Source organism: Eleutherodactylus coqui, unplaced genomic scaffold, assembly GCF_035609145.1.
Source record: "Eleutherodactylus coqui strain aEleCoq1 unplaced genomic scaffold, aEleCoq1.hap1 HAP1_SCAFFOLD_34, whole genome shotgun sequence".
Taxonomy (NCBI): Eukaryota; Metazoa; Chordata; class Amphibia; order Anura; family Eleutherodactylidae; genus Eleutherodactylus; species Eleutherodactylus coqui.
The window spans coordinates 297,953-321,318 of record NW_027101931.1 but is presented as its reverse complement, the minus strand read 5'-3'; the positions used below and the strand labels follow the sequence as shown (position 1 = coordinate 321,318).

At 43.0% G+C, this 23,366-nt stretch overlaps 1 protein-coding gene across 1 annotated transcript in view; it reads left to right on the top strand.

Annotated features, from left to right (window-relative positions):
- Positions 1 to 3,734: 3,734 nt before the first annotated feature.
- Positions 3,735 to 23,366, top strand: part of LOC136593667 (hormonally up-regulated neu tumor-associated kinase-like) — a 44,373-nt gene continuing 24,741 nt past the window's right edge. Inside the window, exons 1-2 of the mRNA XM_066588656.1 lie at positions 3,735 to 3,856; positions 7,025 to 7,173. Of these exons, the coding sequence (XP_066444753.1) occupies positions 3,735 to 3,856; positions 7,025 to 7,173 (271 nt within the window). The remainder of the gene's footprint in view (positions 3,857 to 7,024; positions 7,174 to 23,366) is intronic.

Genomic DNA, 23,366 nt, shown 5'->3' with positions numbered 1-23,366 from the left:
GGGCGAAAAGGGGCGGAGCCGAACACGTTCGCTCATCTTTAATATCGATATGTTTCATAACGGTCTAGGAAGTAGCTACTTTGTGGTTGTTGCTAACTGAATATCCATCTGTAGTGATACAGTAATCATCATATGGGTGTATGATAGCTCAGTGAGTATATCTAATAAAAGACCTAAATTCATTTGACAGGTGGTCGACCTACATTTATGTAACTTCTCTCTTCTTAGTATTAGGGGGGCAGTTATACAAACAGGCAAGACATTTTCTCAGTCTGCCTCTTTTTGTCTGGACTATTCTTGATCACACCCTCATTGGTGGAGAACACAGCCTTTTTTATATGTATGTGTGTTTGCTCTCAGACCAATATACATATTTTTAAGTTGCATATAAATAAAAGTTACATTTTAAGGATTCTACCCAGTGAAGGGTTCTCACGGGCATATGGGCACTATGCAGCACAACGTATTTGTGCTATGAATGAGGTTGGTTTGTGTGCATACTGGCACATTTTACTGTATTTTTGTGCACGCAGAGCATTCATTTGCATACAGCAGACAAACCCGCCTAATGAGTTCCAGATGTGGGTACTTGTGGGTTATCTGTCACCACGTTTTTAATTAATTTCACAAATTGTTCACAAATACATATGTCTTACAAAAACACTATTTATTTCTTAAACTCTTCTCCAAAACATAAATATTTATAATATTATTCAGGTGGTATAAACGCGGCAATAGCCTGCAAGATAGCATCGAATGGGTCGACTCCAAAAAGTGGTGACAGATAACCCACAAGTACCCAGATGTGTTATTTTTTCATGAAATTGTACCGTTTATTGTAAGCACATTCTCGCATCTCCCATACACTTCTTTGGGGGACTTTGGTGCACAAATGCGCACAAAATAGACTAACTCCTATTTTATTGCACGCACGAGATACGCGCACACAAAAATGGAAAATGTGTATGAACCCATTGATATCAGTGGGCTCTATTCTCTGCGTATTGTGTACGCACATTTTGCATCTATAACTATGCCAGTGTGAAGGAAGCCTATAAGTACTGCATTACCTTAGCATTATCATGACGTACAAACAAGTCACATAGAAGAGAAACTGTAAGCTTTGCTCTATACTCGTGTGTTCATACTCTGCAATACAGATCCTTTATTTTCTTGCTGCTGGATCATTGGACAGATCTGTTTATTTGCATATTGTTGGTTGGTCACAGTTATAAAATTGCAGCATCCGAGGAGCGGGTACACAGCCGAGGAGATGGCGGGGTAGATAAAGGCTTCTGTCACGGTGGCTCTACCATCTCCTCTCCTGAGGGTAGCTTGGGACCCGTCCAAATTACTGCTGGGGGAGGTCTCAGGGAAAGGGTAACTAGCGGTTACCTTAAAGTCTGTTGTCACTCGTTAGTCGTTACACCACCGTTCCATTCTCTGCGGTGAATCTTGAAGTGAGTATAAAGTAGTCCGCGCACAGGGATAACTTTTTGTCTGTAATGTCCTTTTACTTAACTCCAATAAAGTTCCAATACAACAATAACAGTTTGACACAATTTACACTCTCAGAGGATGGCGTGTCAAGTAGGCTTTCTCGGAAAAATCCGGACAAACCACAGTCCCAGTTATCTGTGTGATCCTCCTCCTGCGACTCACCACTCGCACTTCAGGTGCTTTCCTGCTTTCCTCTCTCTCGTTCCCAGTGCTTAGTGGTAGCACTTCCGCATCCTGGTTGAAGCAGTCCCAGGTCAAGCTGATGGATAATTTTTTGCCTCTTCCATTCTGGAACAAACAGACCAGACAGTGTCTGTGTGGCTCACTCATTTGCAGACTTTTCAAGACTCTTCTAGACTAACTAACTAGCTTGCATTCCACCTTGCAATCACATATATAAGACATAGTCACATGACATAACACAAGATACATTCCTTAGAAATAATAATAATAAACTTTATTTGTATAGCACCAACATATTCCACAGCGCTAACCTAGATGTTAACTCATTCAGTGCTGCAGAGGTGCAATAAACATCAAATGCATACAACATAGAAGACACTGACAATACCATTGCACATGACAAACATACCATTATGGAGGGGCCCCGTTAACTCTGGGCCACTACAGAATGCTCTGAATGAATTATTGTGAAGGTTGATAGAAGCCGGTGGCAGTAAACCTCTCTAGGAAACGTGAATATTTGATGTTTCTGAGCTACAGGCTGTAAATGTGTTTTAAAGCTCCAGAACAAAGTACAAAGAACTGAAAATTATATAATAACCACCACATGCCTCACCGTCTCCAATATAACACAATGCAACAACACCGCATGCAATTAATTGTGATCTTAACCCCTTAAGAACGCTGCCTTTTTTTTTCATTTTTGTTTTTTCTTCCCCAGTTTCAAAAAGTCCTAACTCTTTTATTTATCCATCAACATAGCTGTCTCAGGGCTTGTTGTTTTGCTGTCAAATTATATATTTTAATGGTACTATTTAAGGTGCCATATAATGTACTGAAAAACTATTTAAAAATTCTAAGTGGAGTGAAATGGAAGAAAAACACAATTTTGCCACATTTTGGGGGGTCTTGTTTCTACAGTGTACACACTGCAGGCAAAAATGACAAGATGGTTTCTTCTACGGGTTAGTATGATTGTGACTGTATAAAATGTCTTTATTTTTCTTTCTTTGCTGTACCACTTTTAAAAATTAAATATCTTTAGAAAAATGAAATTATTTTTGCAACCGTAGCTTTTTTATTTTCTTATCGACATAGTGGTGGGAGGGCTTGTTTTTTGTGTCCTGTGGTTTCTATTAATACCAATTTGGAGTACATACAACATTTTGATTGCTTTTTATTAAATTTTCTCCTGGAGACAGGGTGACCAGAAAAGCACAAGTTTGACTTTTGTATTTTTTTCTGAGGATGTTCATTATGCGGTCCAAATAATGTGTTACTTTGATAAACTGGACTTTTACAGATGCAGCAATACCAAATATGCTTTTTTTATTTTGATTTTTTTTCATTATAAGGCCTCGGTCACACGGGCGCTTTTTGCCGCGATTTGCGGATCGCATGATGGATGCGTATCCGCAAATCGCGTGACCGGGGCCGAAAAATCTGCTTCTAGCTGCGTTTCCTTTGAAACAGGTCCGAGCAGTGGAGAGCTGTCCAGCCCATTGAATTCAATGGAGCCGACAATATAGCCGGCTCCATTGAAAGCAATGGGGCTGCGGGCGATCTCAGGATGAATTTTCGGGAAGGGCTTAAAAATATAAGCCCTTCCCTGAAAATCATCCAAAAATGTGTAAAAAGTAAAAAAATATATATACTCACCTTGTCCCGGCAGACGGAGTTCAGCCGCGGCCGGCTGGCAGTTCTCCTGAACTGATGTGAGTAGTATTCAGCAGGCGAGGATTTAAAATCCCCGCCTGCTGAATGAGCTGCCTCTGATTGGTCACAGCCCTCACCAATCAGAGGCAGCTCTCACTCACCCATTCATGAATTCATGAATGGGTAAGTGAGTGCTGCCTCTGATTGGCTCAGCGCAGGGACCAATCAGAGGCTGCTCTCAGCTATTGAATGACAGCCTGACACGGATTTGTTCGGCCAGGGGATTCCTCTTTCCGGCTCCGCGAATGGAGCAGAAAAATGGAACCCCCTCACAGGTGTAAAAGCAGCCTAAAGTACAGCTCGTAATCAAGGACCCTGTCTTCAGCCGAGAATACATGTACTTCAAGACCCGCTCCCAGAGATATGAAGGAGCCATTAGGAACAGTTTACACATGCAGAAGAAAATCAAAGAAATGGGATGGGATGAAAATGGCCGAGAGGTTAAATATATTTACAGGTTATTTACCCACATCCATGTGTCATGATGTTAAAGGGATGGCTGATGCAGTAACTAAAAGGGAACATGGATATTAATATTGTAATTATTAAGCAGCTAATCCTCCAATCTAATCAAGTACCGAGCTTCGTAGGCAGTCAGTGGAGTCTTGGCCACTGCCAGCAATAAAGTGACCTTGCTGGGTCTACTCATTGTTGGGTCAAGGAAAGCGATAAGTGAGGATTTTGCCAGAGTTTCATACCAGACGCAGAAGGCAGAAAATATACACCATGTCTGACCTTCTGATTCTGGTATAAAACTTTGGCAACTTCTTCATGTGAATTTTCCCATTGATTATGTTGCAAACTTGCTGCATTTTTCACATTTTGCTTTAAAAAAACAAAAACGTCTCACAACACATTTGCTTGAACATTTTTTTTTGCATGAAGTCCATTCCCAGTAGATCAGAAGATCCCTCTTAGGGCTCCTACCCATTTAAGTTCTTTTAATGCTGTGATATCGCAGTGTTTTTTTATCATGATTTTCAATGGGACTTTCTAATGTTAAAAACGCATTGCAAGTTGGTGCTTTGCAATTTTTGTGCGATGCGTTTTTAACATTAGAAAGTCCCATTGACAATCACGTTAAAAAATATATATAGACAGTGAGCAGGTTCCCACTTGTAAATGGTCAATCATTCATCTTTGAGTGACTGCCTGATCACAGTGAATGGAGGTAAGAAATCTATGGTGCGCTCTACCTTCATTCAATGAACGACTATAACTACAGTGTGAATGCACAGAAGCGATAGTGGTACTGACCACTGTCAGGCACTTAAGCGCCCAGCAGTTGTCCCATCTAAAAGTACTCTTAGACTTGGGGTTGCCACCTTTTTCACCCAAAAACACTGGCCAATGAATAAACTCACAGCTGGCTGTTACCATTCTTATATTATGGCACTATGCTCCAAGGCCTGTCCTAAGAGTCCAAAGCCTTGAATTGTGTGAAAACTGATGATGGCCCCATAACGAGGCACCAGCCACCTGAAAGTCCTGGGCCCCAAGGCAAAACTTATATGCCATTTCTAATACTAATTTCTTCCTATGTGGCAAAGTTTGGATTTGATTGCCACCTCTACACCCCCTATAGCAGTGGTGGCGAACCTATGGCACTTGTGCCAGAGGTGGCACGCAGAGTCCTCACTGCTGGCACGCGCTGCCAATGGCGGCTCACCACTTGTGAGTACCAGCAGGGGCCATGGCTGCCCAGTAATCTTGTATTATATCGCCACCAGAAGTTAGGGGTGGCGACATAATACAGGGGTTTGAAATGGTGTAACCCCCACAGCTTTTGATAGGCTGGGGGCGTGTGTGGCCTTACCAGGGGAAGCATCGGCAGCGGACGGAGCAGAGGGAGCAGTGGCAGACTGAGCAGAGGGAGCAGCGGCGGACCGAGCAGAGAGAGCAGCGGCAGACCGAGCAGAGAGAGCAGCGGCGGACCGAGCAGAGAGAGCAGCAGGGACGCTGAAGGGAGCGGCGTCGGCAGCAGGAGACAGAGTACCGGCGGCATAAGCACAGCCATTGCCAGTGGAGGGAGCGGCGGTGGCAGCTGGAGAGCAGGACACAGAGCGGCTGCAGCACAGACCGGGGGTATGCTGTGGGGTGTCGATATTACTTTGGGGGACGCTGTGGGGTGTCACTATTATGCGGGGGGGCTGCTGTGGGGTGTCACTATTATGCGGGGAGCCATTGTGGGGTGTTGCTATTACTCGGGGGCTCGTTGTGGTGTGTCGCTATTATGCGTGGGGCCACTTTGGGGTGTCGCTATTATGTGGGGGGCCACTGTGGTGTGTCGCTATTATGCGGGGGGCTGCTGTGGGGTGTTGCTATTACTACTGGGGCCGCTGTGGGGTGTCACTATTACGCGGGGGTGCGCTGTGGGGTTTCGCTTATTACGCGGGGGTACGCTGTGGGGTGTCACTATTACGCGGGGGTGCGCTGTGGGGTGTCACTATTACGCTGGGTGGCACTGTGGGGTGTCAGTATTACGCGGCGGTGCGCTGTGGGGTGTCAGTATTGCGTGGGGGAGCCCTGTGGTCTGTCACTATTACGCAGGGGACCGCTGTGGGGTGTGCCTATTATGCGGGGGGGCGCTGGGGGGTGTCACTATTACGTGGGGGTGGCTGTGGGGTGTCACTACTATACTGGGGGCAGCTGTGGGGGATCACTATTACCGCTGGGGTATGCTTACATGTGGCAGAAATGGGCAGGGCTGTTTTAAAATAGACAGCATGCAGATTTTGACTGCTTTTTGGATGCGGAAATGCTGCAGAATTTTCCACAGAAATTTCCTCTGAGGACATTCTGCAGCATTTCCTCATCTAAAAAGAAGTGCAAATCCACACCCTGTCTATTTTTGAAGCGGTCCTGTCCTTTTTCAGAATGATGGGGGTAAAATCATACGTCGTGATTAGCCCCGCCCCCTGATGTGTTGGCACTTTGCAATAAATAAGTGGGTTTTGGGTTGCAGTTTGGGCACTCGGTCTCTAAAAGGTTCGTCATTACTGCTCTATAGCTTCACTCTTGAAGTATGAGAAACTATTTCTTCAAGTCATGTTGGAATCGTAGATTCTGTGCCACCAAAAATTTGAGCTTCTAACATGTTTGAATATTTGAAGATTGGAAAAATACAATAGTTAGCCTGGAGTCCATGTAGATAGGGGAGATTATATCACTTAACACACATAGTTTTCAAATAAATAGGTGATGGGGTTTTAATATAAGAAAACCTCAAGGCCATTAATAACCGCATTATAAAACAAAGATATTAAATTGGGAGTTCAGTAATACGGCTGGGATGACTTTCACCAATTATCAAAAGCTGCGCTGATCCATTTGTAATGAGAATTTGTGGATAATCGGATTATAACGGAAGGGCCGCGTCTCCATGTTTGTCTTTAACGTTCTCTAAATTACCTCACTATGTTTTATGCTTTACATAAAAAATATGAAATAAATATGTAAGTACTTTAATTTTTTTTTCTACTGACTTTGAGTTATTTGATACCATTTCATCTACTGATTTCCATAGCTTTACTGTAAGAACACTACTGTGTTGGTACGAGGTCTCTCGATATCAGAGTTTCCAGCCGTGTTACTTTGTTTTTCTATTCAGTTCTTTCGATTTTAGGGCGCTAAATGGAGAAACTGATGTTGTACACAATGTCTTTATGAAAATGATCAATGTCCTGGGCACGGAGGAGCAGATTGCCAAGTGGATGAGCCTTGCAATGGATTATAAGATCCTAGGAATTTATGCACAGACTGAACTAGGACATGGTAAGTCCATTCTATCCTGAAGTGACATAAAGCATGCCTTAGAAATAAGACTCATTATTGGTGTGTTTGAATATGACAGTTATGCCTACAATCTATGATCAGATTGATGTGGTGGAGCAGAAGCTGCCATGTGCTCCGAAAAAAATGACACTGATGTGCCAAAAGTCATGGGATAAGTGCTAATATCATGTAGGACCTCCTCTTTGCCTGGCAAAGTGCAGTAATTTGACGTGGCATAGATTCCTGAAGTGGACAAAAATCGTCTGGAGATATGTTGAGTCATCTAGATAGCCATGGTATTTGTAGGTGCAGGATCTCAGGTCCAAATGCACATCTGTATCACATCCCATAAGTCGTTGATTGGGCTCATGTCGGGCAAACATGCAAGCCACAACATTTGTAGGAACTCTCCAGAATGTGCCTCAAACCAATTCTGGACAACTTGAGCCCGATGGTATGGTGCATTGTCCTGCTGGAATATCCCATCATTGTGGGGATACATGAAGTTCAAAAAGGGCTGCAAATGTTCACCAAGCAGTGAAATGTTGTGGGCACCATTCAATCATGTGTTTAGGTGGACCAGTGGACTTAATCCATGTCTTAAACACACCCCACATCAGAAAGGAACCACCACTAGCCTGCACAATGCCTTGTTGACAACTAGGGTCCATGGCTTCATGGGTTTTGTGCCACACATGAACCCTATTATCAGCCTGAATCAATAGGTACTGGTGTCTCTTCAGCTCCCATATCCCATGGAAGCTAAAGAACTCTGCACTGACCTGCGGGATATGCCTGTGGACCATCCTGCATTGAATGTGGATGTGATTTCTGATGGGGTCAATTATATGTTCGCACTGACAATTCTAGCCAGACGCCACTGGTTACAAACATTAGGCACCCATGGGCAGCCACTGCGTTGTCCATTGCGGGTGGTAATGCGTTCTATGGTATATTCCCAATGCACACAGGGACACTGTGAATTGAGGAATGTAACATTGTACAAATTATACATGATAAAAACTATTTCCATTTTATGATCAAAATTAATGAATTTTGCAGGCTAACGTCTAAAGCTGGGAAAAGCAAAAATGTTAACATGACAGATGCATAATTAATGGTAACTGAAAAAATCCCCATAGATCAAAACCGGATCTACATGCGGTGTCACAGGTAAACTATCACTAAAGGGCATTATCACTGAAATATAACTTTAACTGGATCTACATGCAGTGTCACGGGTAAACTATCACTTAAGGGCATTATCACTGAAATATAACTTTAATTGACTATCAAATAAAATAGGTACTATGCAATCTTTAGCACAAAAGACAAAATAGGAACAAAGAATCACAACCACACAACACACATATTAGTGGCAGAGGGGCAATAACCCTCTAATGTTAGGCCCTAATGGCCAAACACTTTTTCAGTTTTTTTAATTGCTAAATTTCTAGAGCTATAACTTTTACATTTTTCAATTGACACAGCTGTATGATGGCTCCTTTCATGCGGGACAAGTTGTATTTTTTAATTACATAATTTTGGGGTACAAATAGTTTATTGTATAATTTTTTAATAGTTTTTTTGGGGGGGATTGAAAAAAAAAGAAATTCCAACCTTGTTTTTTGGATTTCATATCTCCGGCAATCAGCATGCCTTCTCCTGATTGTGGACTCGTATTTCTAATGCTATAGCTTTTCTGTCAATTATCTACAAATTTATTGATATTTTAATATTCCTCTATTTTGTTTTTGGAACAGGAGTATGTACAGTTGTTTTTTTCTCTGTACAAGCGCCATTCTCAGGTCTTGCGCACTCCAGTGAGATCTGGAGCCGCTTGTTGATGACATAGGCACATCATCCAATGTACTCAGAAAGAGGATAGGAAGAATCCAATGGCTGGATGTTCTTAAGGAGGTAAATGTCCAAGAAGGTTGGGAAATACTGCGAAATGAGATTTTCAAAGCACAATCGTTAACAATCCCTAAAAGAAGGAAGAATAGGAAGCAGGATGGACGAACACAGAACTTGCACACGTTAAAAAGGAAGAAAAAAATGTTTAGCAGATGGAAAGAGGGGGAAATATCTAAAGAAGAACATAATGCGGTCTGTAGAAACTGTAGGGCATGTGTCAGAAAAGTTAAAGCTAATAATGAATTGAGGCTTGCAACAGAAGCCAAAAGCAATAAAAAAAGGATTTGGGGGGTATGTCAAAAGCAGAAGAAAAGTCAAAGATGCTATTGGATGCTTATAGATGAAAATGGTGAATAGGTTAAAAATTATGTTGAGAAGGACGAACTTTTAAATACCTATTTTGTATGTGTTTTCTCTCAGAAAGTGTATGGAACATCAACTGATCTTCCCTGTGCTATTGGGGGAATAAAAGAATGCAGCCTATCTGTAAGCAGAGAGATGGTGAGGGAACACTTAGCTAATTTAAATTAATTCAAGTCTCAAGGTCTAGATGAATTACATCCTGGGATACTAAAGGAAGCAGTGGAGGTAATTGCTGAACCTCTCGCCATAATCTTTGAAAATTCCTGAAGATCAGGTGAAGGCCCAAAAGATTGTAAAACGGCAAATGTTGTCACTATCTTCAAAAAAGGGAAGAAGATGGATCCAGGAAACTACAGGCCTGTGAGCCTGACTTCTATACTGGGTAAGATATTTGAACAAATTATTAAACAGCATGTATGCAAGTACTTGGATGAAAATAGAGCAAGTAACTAGAGCCAGCATGGGTTTGTAACAAACAAACCCATGCCCTGGATAAAGCGGCGCCCCCCAGGATCCAAGCCATCAATGTAGAACACGGCAATCCTGGTTCACGCCTCAAACTTGCTTCATCCAGCGGTGCTCTAGAAGTGCTGAACGGCTGTGGAGGAAGTTGAAAACGTTCGTGGACGTTCTCCACTACAAATTCATGCTCAAAACCTACAACCTTGCCCTCCATCATGCTAAACAAGTCTACTTCACCTCTCTCATTTCCTCATTATCCCACAACCCTAAACGGCTCTTTGATACTTTCACTCCCTTCTCAGCCCTAAACCACAGCCCCCTGTGACAGATCTCTGTGCTGTAAAGTTTGCTGCCTACTTCAAAAAGAAAATTGATGACATCCGTCAAGAAATAACTTCCCAATCCCAGACTAGCCCTGACCCTAGTCTTGTCAGCACTGCATCTAGCACCTGCTCACTGTCTGTACTCAGACCCATGACAGAGGAAGAAGTCTCCAAATTGCTCTTCTCTGCTCGCCCCACCACCTGCGCTAACGACCCTCTCCCCTCACACCTCCTCCGATCCCTCTCCCCAGTGGTCATCTCCCATCTCACCACTATATTCAACCTCTCTCTGACCTCTGGTTTCTTTCCCTCTTCTTTCAAACACGCCATCATATCCCCACTAAAGAAGCCGACTCTTGATGCGACTGATGCTGCCAACTACCGACCCATCTCAAACCTTCCCTTCATCTCCAAACTACTAGAACGCCTGGTTTACTCCCACCTTGTAAGCTATCTATCAGAGAACTCTCTCCTCGACCCCCTATAGTTTGGCTTCCGACTCCAACACTCAACAGAAACTGCCCTTACAAGGGTATCACACAACCTACTGACAGCCAAATCGAGGGGCAATTACTCCCTACTGATCCTCCTTGAGCTCTCTGCAGCATTTGACACTGTCAACCACAAACTCCTTCTCAGTATGCTTCGCTCCATCGTCCTCAAAGACACTGCTCTCTCCTGGTTCTCCTCCTACCTATCTGACCGCTCTTTCAGCGTCTCCTTTGCTGGCTCTACCTCTCCTTCTCTTCCCCTTGCTATTGGTGTCCCCCAAGGCTCGGTCCTCGGCCCCCTCCATTTCTCTATCTACACAGCCCCTGTTGGACAAACCATCATGAGATTTGGCCTCCAATACCACCTCTATGCTGACGACACCCAGCTATACACCTCTTCCCATGACATCTCTGCACCTTTTGTCCAAAGCATCACTGACTGTCTGTCCGCTGTCTCTAACACTATGTCCTCTCTCTACCTAAAACTAAACCTCTCTAAAACTGACTTACTGGTATTTCCATCCTCCACTAACTGACCTCATCCATATTTGACTCCGATCTCTCATTTACCCCATACATCCAATCTCTTGCCCGAACATGTCAGCTGCACCTCAAGAACATCGTAAGAGTCTGCTCTTTTCTCACTGTAGACACGCTAAAACTCTTATTGTTACACTCACGGCTCGATTACTGCAACTCGTTGCTGATCGGCCTCCCCTGCACCAGACTCTACCCTCTTCAATCCATCCTGAATGCAGCAGCCAGGCTCATATTCCTGTCCAGCCGCTACTCAGATGCCTCTGCGCTGTGCCGGTCACTGCATGGGTTGCCCGTTAAATTTGGAATTTAATTTAAACTTACTACCTTCATCCACAAAGCCCTCCACAGTGCAGCACCCCCCTATATTGCCTCCCTCATCCCAATCCATCACCCAGCCCGGGCTCTCCGCTCTGCTAAGGAAACTAGACTCCTCTAATTTGAACTTCTCACTCCCGCCTCCAAGACTTCTCCAGAGCAGCACCGATCCTGTGGAACGGATTACCAAAGGCTACCCGGGCAATCCAGGACTCGAAAAACTTCAGGCGTGCTCTAAAAACATACCTCTTCAGGAAGGCATACCGCATTCCCTAAACAAACTCCTCCGTATGCCACCTGACAACGTGCTCCCTGACCTACTGACTGCAATCCCTGCTACAAATATCTGAAGGGTTGTCACACAGCATAGGGATCAGCCCTATTCTCATTTGCACAAGGAAAGACTTGACGCAATGGGATGAAACTGAAAGTGAGGAGACACAATTAGATATTAGAAAAAACTTTCTGATAGTGAGGGTGATCAATGAGTGGAACAGGTTACCACGGGAGGTGGCGAGTTCTCCTTCAATGGAAGTGTTCAAACAAAGGCTGGACAAATATCTGTCTGGGAGGATTTAGTGAATCCTGCACTTAGCAGGGGGTTGGGCCCGATGACCCTGGAGGTCCCTTCCAACTCTACGATTCTATGATTTTATGATTAGGTGCCTACTGTCAGCGCATCAATACACAGGGGTATGAAGTGGAAGTTGCTGCTCTGATGACTTTTACTACTTAATTGCAGGCACTGCTCTCATTAACATCAATGGGAAATTCACTTCCAATTGCAAGTGTTCTCCACTATACAGGGGTCAGAGCAGCAGCTTACGTTCCATACACCTGTGTGTTGTGCTGCTAGCGAGCATCCAATGAGTCCTAAGCAGCAGAATCTAGTCGATCAACTGAAAATAGGTCACCAATAATATTTCCCTGGAAAACCCCTTTTACATCTGAATTGATTCTTCTAGATTTTCACTTTCAAATTTCCATAGGACAGGCACTTTATTGAATTTAAGTGGATAGGTCAAGGGGAGCACATTATTCTTTGAAAACCACAAAGATTGGTGACAATTATAGATCCCAAACTGCTAACTATAGCTGTTGTAAATTAGCCAATTCTTGGGTCCAACTAGAAGAGGCCTGAAGCACAGCTGATTTACAGTGATTGGCTGGGAGCACACACGTTGGACTCCACTAATCCAGATGTGCCACCAATGTCTATGATGAGAAAACCCATATCATGTTGGCTATTTTCAGTTACCTCTTATAGACTGTAATGTAGAGAAAAGTAGTGTGTCTATCACCTACTCCCCTTCCTGGCTTCCATTGGCTATTTGGAGTAATAATAATAATCTTTATTTATATAGGGATAATATAATTTGTTGCACTTTATTAATTGGGGAAAACCTTAACAAAAAGGTCATAACATCCAGTATTAAACCAATGAACATCTTGAACCATCGGTGTGAGGGCCCTGCTCGCAAGAGCTTGCAGACTATAAAGAAGTATACACATAGGATACTATACATACATAAAGCTGTGTGAGTGGATCACCAGCGTGTTTATGAATAAATCTGCATGGATGAATAATGCATGGATGTGGTGTGTGGGGGATGCAATGGGAAGAACGGTCACAGGTTTTCAAGGGAGAGTGTAGAGGCAGTGTAGATTAAGAAGAGTTTAGCTTAGGAAATATGGTAGGCCTCCATAAAAAGATGTGTTTCTAGGGCATGCTTAAAGCTGTCCCTTTAAAAATAAAAGAACTTTGACTAAAAGGAAACCAATGTGGCTCGACAAGACGGTAAGGGGGCAATAAATGAAAAAAAGAAAGCGTTCAAACTACTAAAGCAAGAAGGCAGCGGAGAAGCACTAAAATCGTACTGGGAAAAAAACAAAATATGCAAAGATAGGATGAAAATTGCTAAGGAGGAGGCAGAAAGACTGATCGCCAAAGAGAGCAAAAACAATCTGAAACTATTTTTCAACTATATTAACAGCAAGAGGATTTGCACCGAGAGCACTGGCCCTTTAACAAATAATGCAGGAGAAATCTTTGAAGATGATGAAGGGAAGGCAAATCTATTGAATAGTTTCTTTTCATGTGTATTCTCAAACGAAAAGGAAATGCCTCATGAGATGCAGGGGAATAAAATAAACCCCTCACAAAATATCTCATACCTAACGCAGGAGGAAGTGCGGAACAGGTTAAAGAAGATTAAAATCGATAAATCGCTAGGCCCAGATGGAATACACCCAAGGGTACTAAGAAAGCTAAGTGATGAGATAGCTAGGCCGCTATATCTAATATTTCTGGATACTATCAAGACCGGGGTTGTACCATTGGATTGGCGCATTGCCAACGTGGTTCCAATTTACAAAAAGGGGACCAAAAGTGAGCCTGGAAACTACAGACTGGTAAGTGTCACTTCAATAACGGGAAAAATAGTCAAAGGGTTTCTGAGAGACGCCATTGAAGAATACCTCAAGGAGAACAAGGGAATAACTCCTCACCAGCATGGATTCATGAAGGGTCGATCATGTCAGACAAATCTGATTAGCTTCTACAATGAAGTAAGCTCTAGGCTGGACCTGGGAGAGTCTATTGATCTCGTATATCTGGACTTCTCTAAAGCATTTGACACTGTGTCGCATAATAGGCTAATATATAAAATGAGGCAGCTCGGATTGGGTGAAAACGTGTGTATTTGCATAAAGAATTGGCTCAATGATAGAAAGCAGAGGGTGGTACTAAATGGTTTGTACTCTGATTGGGCCACCGTTGCTAGCGGGGTATGACACAGGGTTCAGTATTAGGCCCCATTCTGTTTAATATATTTATTAACAACCTGATAGCGGGGCTGCACAGTAAAATATCAATATTTGCAGATGACACAAAATAATACAATATAATGAATGCAACGGAGGACAAGGTACGGCTACAAACAGACCTGGGAAAGCTGGGGGCTTGGGCAGAAAAATGGCAAATGAAGTTCAATGTTGAAAAATGAAAGGTTAGGCACATGGGCAGCAAAAACGGATGTCACCAATATACACTAAATGGGGTACCGCTAGGGAAAAGTGATATGGAAAAAAACCTGGGGGTACTAGTGGACTGTAGACTAAACTGGAGTAACCAATGCCAGTCAGCTGCTGCAAAAGCTAATAAAGTCTTGGGGTGCATTAAAAGAGGTATAGGGGTGAAGGACGAGAACATTATCCTTCTACTATATAAGGCATTTATCAGGCCCCATATGGAATACTGCGCATAGTTCTGGTCACCGGTGCTCAGGAAAGATGTTACAGTACTGGAGGGGGTTCAAAGATGAGCAACTAAACTAATACATGGAATGAAGGGACTGGAATACCCAGAAAGACTATCCAAATTGGGATTATTTACTCTAGAAAAAAGACGGCTAAGGGGTGATCAAATAACTATGTATAAATACATGAGGGGACTATACAAGGATCTCTCCCATGATCTGTTTATACCCAGGACTGCGACGGTAACGAGAGGGCATCTGCTACGTTTAGAGGAAAGCAGGTTTCATCACCAACACAGAAAGGGGTTCTTTACTGTAAGAGCAGTTAGACTGTGGAACTCTCTGTCTGAGGATGTGGTGATGGCAAAATCCATAGAGGAGTTTAAAAGAGGACTTGATGTCTTTCTGGAGCGGAAGGATATTACAGGATATAAATCTTAGGTTAATTGTTAATCCGGGTATACAGGCAGGTAGGAACTATTAGGGGTTGATCCAGGGATTAGTCTAATTGCCATTAGGGAGTCGGGAAGGAATTTTTTCCCCAAAAGGGCTAATTGGCTTCTGCTCGTGGTTTTTTTTTTGCCTTCCTCTGGATCAACAAAACAGGAGGATAAACAGGCTGGACTAGATGGACATTGTCTTCATTCAACCTTACAAACTATGTTACTATGTTACTATGTTGGGAATTAACCTGATTGTCTGGGATAGTGCATTCCAGAAAACTGGTGCGGCTCGTGCAAAATCTTGGAGGCGGGAGTAGGAGGTTTGAATTAGAGAGAAATTTACTTTAAGTTCTTAGCAGAGTGGAGAGCATAGATAGGGGAAGTAGACCGAGATGAGGGAAGAGATTCAGAGTGATGCATCGGACTTTATGATATGTTGTATTTACTTTGCTCTGGCACAAAATAAAACTGACAGGTGCCAGATTTAAAGAGATCTGAAGTCTCGTGAGCTGTTTTGTACACCTGTGGTGCCCATTTCCTAACAGAGAGGTTGACGATCCAGAGGCGAAAGAACTCCACTTGCCACACCACATACAAATAAAGTTTTGTCATAAACCGTGGTAGATGTTGACCACTCAAACTCCTGGGAATGTAAAGTGAGGCTATGCAGACTGCCGCAGGATTAAGTTTACTACCATGGATGGAAATGTTAATTATCCGTACATACCATGCCTAAGCATAGTAAAGATACTGCTATGTGAAGGGTACCATTCTTAGGCTATAGAAGATTCCCTTACCATTGCGTATATAACTATGATGTCAGATACTGAAAGGCCATATGTCCTGTCACACATGGGGTCTATCAACAGGATATTTGCACCTCAGAAAAAAGGGCGCAAATACTCCGACTCACAATACAACTCAATGTATGAAGGCAGAGGAGCTATAATGCGTCTCCTGCTTTACAGATGACGAATGATTGTCCACCGGGCAGCTAGAGTTCTGTTGGCTTTCTATACTCTGCTCCCCTCCCTTGCCGCCTAAAAAGGCCTGGAAGCTGAGGGGAAGGGGCTCAATTTTCAGTGCTGTAAGCGAGACATGCATGGAGAGAAGGTTCCACCCCCTGCCTAGAGGTGAGGCCAGTAGCACTCATGGTTGGGAGCAAGGGCTAGGCTGGATACCTAGAGGATTCATGCAATTTTCACCCACACCCCATCCGTCAGGAGTTTTGCCTCCAGTTGTGGTATACCAGCCTAGAGCTGGAGGCTTGAGTTAAGCCTAGGCCAAAGGCGTCTCCATCTTCAAATAGCCACATGGGCAGAGGGAGACCCCTAGTTGCATCCTTTAGGGGTCTAGAGGCTAGGGGCTCGCTGGAGCATAACGTGGCCGGACTGAGAGGAGATGGTGAAGGAAAGTGCAGGGATGACGGGTAATTGCACTCCCTCCCTGCATACTAATGGGACCCCAGATATTGCCCCCTGCCCGCAAAGGTACATCATCACTGCACTGATGGGGGAGGGAGGAGCATGCCAGCAACTACAGTCATTGGAGCGGTGGTGGATAGATCTAAGAGGGAAGGTGAGAAGGGGAAGAGGAGTGGAGGGACGATGGTGCAATATTCACCTACTTCCATCTACTCACGTATCTTAATCCTCTTTCCTTCAGCTCTCTCTGCCACCAGCAATGTCACTGCTTCAGTGATGTTGCATTGAGAAGTCACTGTAATTGGGGGTAGGAGTCAGGCACACTCAGATGACCCTATTGCTGATTGGAAGCAGAGTCGTTAGTGATGTCTGGTCTACTTTACCTTCTGGGAGGAGGGGATAACAGTGTATCTGGCAGCACTGTTTGACCTCTCCCCACTTGTTAGCCAGTCCCTGATGCCCAGCTAGAAGAAGGGAGAAAAATAATGAAAAATAGAAATCCTGCAAAGCAGGAGGTCTGCCTCCTTCAGACACTAAGCTAAAACTGATTTATCCAATGGATAACAGTGATCACATAAAAGTAAACAAAAAGTGAAATAAAGCTAAAGTTTCAACTCCCCTCATGGATTGGATCAATGAGGGGTGCTAAAACCCACTCACCTCCGTCCTCCTTGATGTCCCACATGTTAAATGCTTGGCACATGCATAGAAGGCAGGGGAGCCTGGGAGAATTAAAATCTCCCTGCTCCCAGCTAGTACCATCAACTGCATTTGCACCAGAGACATGTTTTAGCCTACGTACCTGTTGAACTGTTCTGTTTGGATTTACAAGTAAAGTAACACTGCCGTCCATTCCTGACTTTGTTTCAAACTACCCCCTGTGTGTGTGGACTATTAATCCATCATCCGGATTCACCTCAGAGGAAGGAATGGTAGTGTCACCCATGACAACGAACTGCAAGTTAAAACCACACTGCGGTTTCCCGAGACCTCCCCTTAGTAGTAACTTGGACGATTCCTGTGTTACCTTTACAGGGGAGGAGATGGTAGAACTACCATGACAAGTTACAACCCTGCCATCTCCTCGGCTCTGGGCTCACTTCTTGCACACTGCATCAGTACTCTCCAATAAGTAACCTGAGATGAATCTATGGAGGCATTAGCTTGCACTGAATAGACTGGAACAGGGCAAATTATCACAAGATAAATTCTGTTCCTCCAGACTATTACATATGCAGTATATCCCTATCTAGGTCCATTTGCAGCTGTACATGTCCTTCTTTGTATTAATCACATTGTATGATTTTGTATCGTATGCAAAAATCGATATTTTACTGTGCAGTTCCTCTATCAGGTCATTGATAAATTTATTGAATAGAATGGGGCCTACTACTGAACTCTGTGGCACCCCACTAGCAACGGTGGCCCAATCAGAGTATGAACCATTTATTATCACTCTCTGCTTTCTATCACTGAGCCAGTTCTTTATCCAACTACACACAATTTTGCCCAGTCTGAGCTGTCTTATTTTATATACCAGCCTATTATTCAGCCAGGTGTCAAATGCTTTAGAAGGAATTAGATATGCAACATCAATAGAGTCTCCCTGGTCCAGCCTAGAACTTACTTCATTGTAGAAGCTGATCAAATTGGTCTGACATGATCAACCCCTCATGAACCCATGCTGATGAGGAGTTATGCAGTTGTTTTTCTTGAGGTGTTCCAGGATGGCATCTCTCAGAAACCCCTTGAATATTTTTCCAATTATTGAAGTGAGGCTTACCGGCCTGTAGTTACCAGGCTCTCTTCTTGACCCCTTTTTGTATAATGGAACCACATTAACAATACACCTATCGAGTGGTACAACCCAGGTCTCAATAGTGTCCCTAAATATAAGAAATAGCAGTCTGTCTATGACGTCACTTAGTTCCCTTAGAACCTTTGGGTGTATTCCATCTGGGCTTGACGATTTGTCGATTTTAATCTTTTTGAACCATCTCTTTTTTGTGAGGGGTACATTTTATCCTCCTGAATCTCATGTGAAATTTCTTTTACCTTCGTGAATACACTTGAGAAAAAAAACATTTAATAGATTTGCCTTTCCCCTTCATCTTCTATGATTTCTCCTGCATTATTTGTTAAAGGGCCAGTGCTTCCAGTCCAATCCTTTTACCATTTATATAATTGAAAAATACTTTGGGGTTATGTTTGCTCTGTTTGCAATCAGTCTTTCTGCCTCCTTTATTGCAGTTTTTATCTTTTCCTTACATCATTTGTTTTCTTCCTGTATGTTTTTAGCGGTTTCTCACTGTCTTCTTGTTTTAATAATTTTAGTTTTCTTTTCTGCTTATTGCCCCCCTTACCGTCTTGTTGAGCCACATTCTACTTATAGTTCTTTTATTCTTAAAGGGTATGAACTGCTCACATGAGGTATTTAGGATGTTTTTAAACTTCTCCAATTTGTCGTCTGTACTTTTATTTTTGAGGACGCAGTCCCAATTAATGTTACCGATAGTAGTTCTGATCAAATTTTGCTTTACTAAAGTTTTGTTTTTTTGTCGCTTCCTGATAAGACTTCCTATTGAATGACAGCTGGAAATTAACTATTAATAATAAATCCAGAGCGTCGCTCCCTCTAGCAGGCTCCCATACAAGTTGGGTAAGGTAGCTATTAGAGATGAGCGAGGGTACTCGCCAAGGCAAACTACTCAAGCGAGTAGTGCCTTATGCAAGTAACTGGTGGTTCGGGTACCGTCGGGGGGCGGCGACGGAGAGCGGGGAGGAACGGAGGGGGGAGATCTCACTCTCCCCCCCCCCCCCGGCTCTCCCCCCTGCTCACTCCCGCAACTCACTGCACTCCACCGCCGGCACCTGAATCTTCTGAGATGAGCGGGTAGGTACTCGCGTAAGACACTACACTGCTCATCTCTAGTAGCTATGTTTATTTGTTCTCAATAACTTATCACCCTTGTGAGATTCACAGGTTTTGTTTTCCCATATCATATCTGGATAATTAAAGTATGACAAACCATCTAATAGAAGCCCATAGAGCAGTACTATGCTATCAGGAATATTTTCCCATTAAACTGAGCCATTTGCCACTGCGCTTTCCCATCCTCGTGACCATTGTGTGTGTCAGTAGTACTCCACAAATTAGATACTTAACTTCAGTACTGTGGATAGGAGATGCGTTATTTTCATGGGACTGCTCCTGTAATGTTACCAAAACCCTTGTTTTCTGTTGCACAACGTAATAGTATAAATTCCCATTTATGTATGTATATATCTGAGCGCATCTATTCAAGAAGTAAAATAATGAATAAACTAATAGCCTCTGGTATATTTCATGACTGTTGTCAATACTGGTTGGTGTTACCTATAATTGTGGATGTAAATAAGTGTCCTTCTCACCTGTGATCACCTCATGACATCATCAGCCCTTGTTTATACATTCCTTGCTGAAGCAAGCGGAAGTAGCAACTATAATGGCTTTTACTCTGTGCCTGAAATATCCAAGATTTTTATTAAAGAAGGATTTAAAAAAATATAAATTTTATTAATTTTCACAGTGGAAATAAAGTACATTATAAACAAGCACAGAGATTCCGATACATACAGATGTGCATATCTGTCCACAATATTGACAAACATTGAATGAACATTTCCATTAATTAAAGAAGGATTAAAAACAATGCAAATGGATAGCAGACCCAGGTCCATGCATGTGCACTCACGAACCTGGGGTCTACTAGCCATTTTCATTGTTTTTAATCCAACTTGAATAAATATCTCAAATTTTATCCTGGAGTATCCAGTTTCTCACTTGTGTTAAAGGTATACTATTGGCATCTTACTGATATGCCAAAAGTCATGGGATAGGAACTATTATCATATAGGACACCCTCTATGATAATTGTTTGGATATTTGTTTGTGCATGATCTAGGGTGTGAATGGATTTATCCTCCACATACATGCTCCATTGAGCTCATGATGGGCACATGTGCAGGCCTTTCTATTCATAGGAACTCTCACAAGCGCTCCTCAAACTAATTCTGGAAAACTTGAGCCTCATGGCATGGTGCATTATCCTGCTAAAATATCCTATCATCTTGGGGCTACATGAAATCCATAAAGGACTGCAAATGGTCACCAAGCAGGGAAATGTAGCAGGCACTGTTCAATGATGTGTTTACATGGATCAGTGGACCCAACCCATGCCATGAGAACACACCGTACACCAGTATGCAACCACTTCTTGACAACTGGGGTCCATTGCTTCAAGGGGTCTGCACCACACACGAACCTGACCATTAGCCTGAAACAACTGGTAGGGAGGAAATGGTTGAGGAAGTACGGGTGGTTGGGACCTTAGGAGGCATTGATTATGCTATTCTTGAATTTTGGATAACAAGGGGTTGATAATGAAAAAACGTTATCATGCGCTCTTATTAGGAACACTGCAATATCTCCTTCAAATGAAGTAAGTCTTCAAAAAAGGGAAGAAGGTGGATCCAGGAAACTACAGGCCTTTGAGCCTGACTTCTATACTGAGTAAGGTGTTTGAGCAAATTACTAAACAGCGTATGTGCAAGTACTTGGATGAGAATGGAGTAATTAACCAGAGCCAGCATGGATTTGTAAAAAAAACAAGTCATGCCAGACAAATCTAATTTCCTTTATGACAGAATCACTGACTGGAAATGTGGTGGATATAGTAAATCTCGAATTTGGTGAAGCATTTGACAAAATGTGTCATATCATCCTTATTGATAAAAATGACCAAATAATAGGATTGACAAAGCAAATGTTAGGTGGATTTCCCACTGGCTGCGTGGTCATACTCAGAGAGTGGTCATAAATAGCTGCTCATTCAATTAGGTGAATGTGTCAAGTAGGGTACGACAAAGCTAGCTCTGTCCTGGGCCCAGTGTTGTTCAACCTTTTTATAAATTATCTGGAAGAGGAGATTGATGGGAAACTGATCAAATTTGCAGATGAAACAAAGCTGTGTTGGATAGAAGAGAGAGAGAGGGGATTCAAAAAGATCTAGAAAAGCAGGAACAGTGGGAAACGATTAAAAGAATGATATTTAATGAGTAGAAATGCAAGGTCCTACATCTAGGCAAAAAAAAAGAATAAAAGCACCTACAGAATGGGAGTTAACAGGGCCCCTCCATAATGTATGTATGCATTTGTCTTGTGTCTATGTGTTGTCAGTGTCTTATATGTTGCATGAATGTGATGTGTATTGCATAGCTGCAGCACTGAGTGGGTTAACTGTCTGGTATGTGAAGTGTCTGGAAAATGAATCTTGTTGTTTGTCATGTGATTGTGCTATGTATATGTGTTTGCAAGGTGTTTTGCAAGGAGTCTCTTCTAGTCTTGCAAGAGAGAGGAGTGTGTGGAGTTCTGCATGTGAATCACACAGACACCATCTGTTCTGTGTGGGCCGGAATGGAAGAGGCTGAGAGATATCCAACAGTCTTCCCTGGGCCTACTTTACCCGGGAGATGCCAGTGTTACCCCTAAAACACTGTGAGTGAAACAAGAGAGAGAAACCGCCAAGCAGCGCTGAGTGATTTCTGCTTCCAAATGTGAGTGTTGATAGGTAGAGAGCTAGAGTGAAGAAGAGTGACGGGAAACAGAATTCCACAGATAACTTTGGACTGTGGATTCTTCTGTGATCCTGTGATTTCCTCCCTTGTGTTATACACCATTCCCTGCTGCCGCGTGAATCTACTGTTTTTGGACTGTGAATAATTTCTCAAGAAAACGAGCACGGCAGACTGTTCCCGACTTTGCTCCTTAAACGTTTTCCTGTGTTTGGACCATTTATTTAATCATCTGGGTTCACCACGGAGGAAGGAACGGTGGTGTCACAAGTGACAGGACTCGTAAGATAATCTACTTTTGGTTTACCCCCGTGAAAGTTTCCCCAGCGGTAACTTAGATGGGCCCCATGCTACCCCCAGGGGAGGAGATGTTAGAGCCAATTGACAGGGACTAACTCTTCCCCGCTATCTTTTCGCCTGTGGGTCCACTCCTCGGATGCTGCAGGAGGAATTGAACTAAGCAGCACATGTGAAAAAGACTTGGGTATACTAATAGAGCATAGACTGAATATGAGTCAACAGCGTATTGCAGCAGCAAAAAAAAGGCAAACAAAATTCTGGGATGTATTAAGAGAAGCCTAAAGTCTAGATCATATGAGGTAATTATCCCCCTCTAGTCTTCCTTAGCAAGAACTTATTTGGAATACTGTGTCCAGTTGTGGGCACCCAGAATTAAAAGAAGACATAGACAAACAGATCAGAGAAGAGCTACCAGGATGATGAGTGGTCTGCAAATTGTCCTGTGAAGAACAGTTGTAGGATCCGGTAATGTTTAGCTTGCAAAAAAGAAGGCTAAGAGGAGACTTAATAGCAGTCTACAAATATCTGAAGAGCTGTCACAGTGCAGAGGGATCAGCCCTATTCTCATTTGCACAAGGGATGAAACGGAAAGGGAGGAGACACAGATTAGATATTAGAAAAAACTTTTTGATAGTGATGGTGATCAAGGTGGTGAGTTCTCCTTCAATGGAAGTCTTCAAACAGAGGCTGGTCAGACATCTGTCTGGGATGATTTAGTGATCCTTCATTGAGCAGGGGGTCGGAC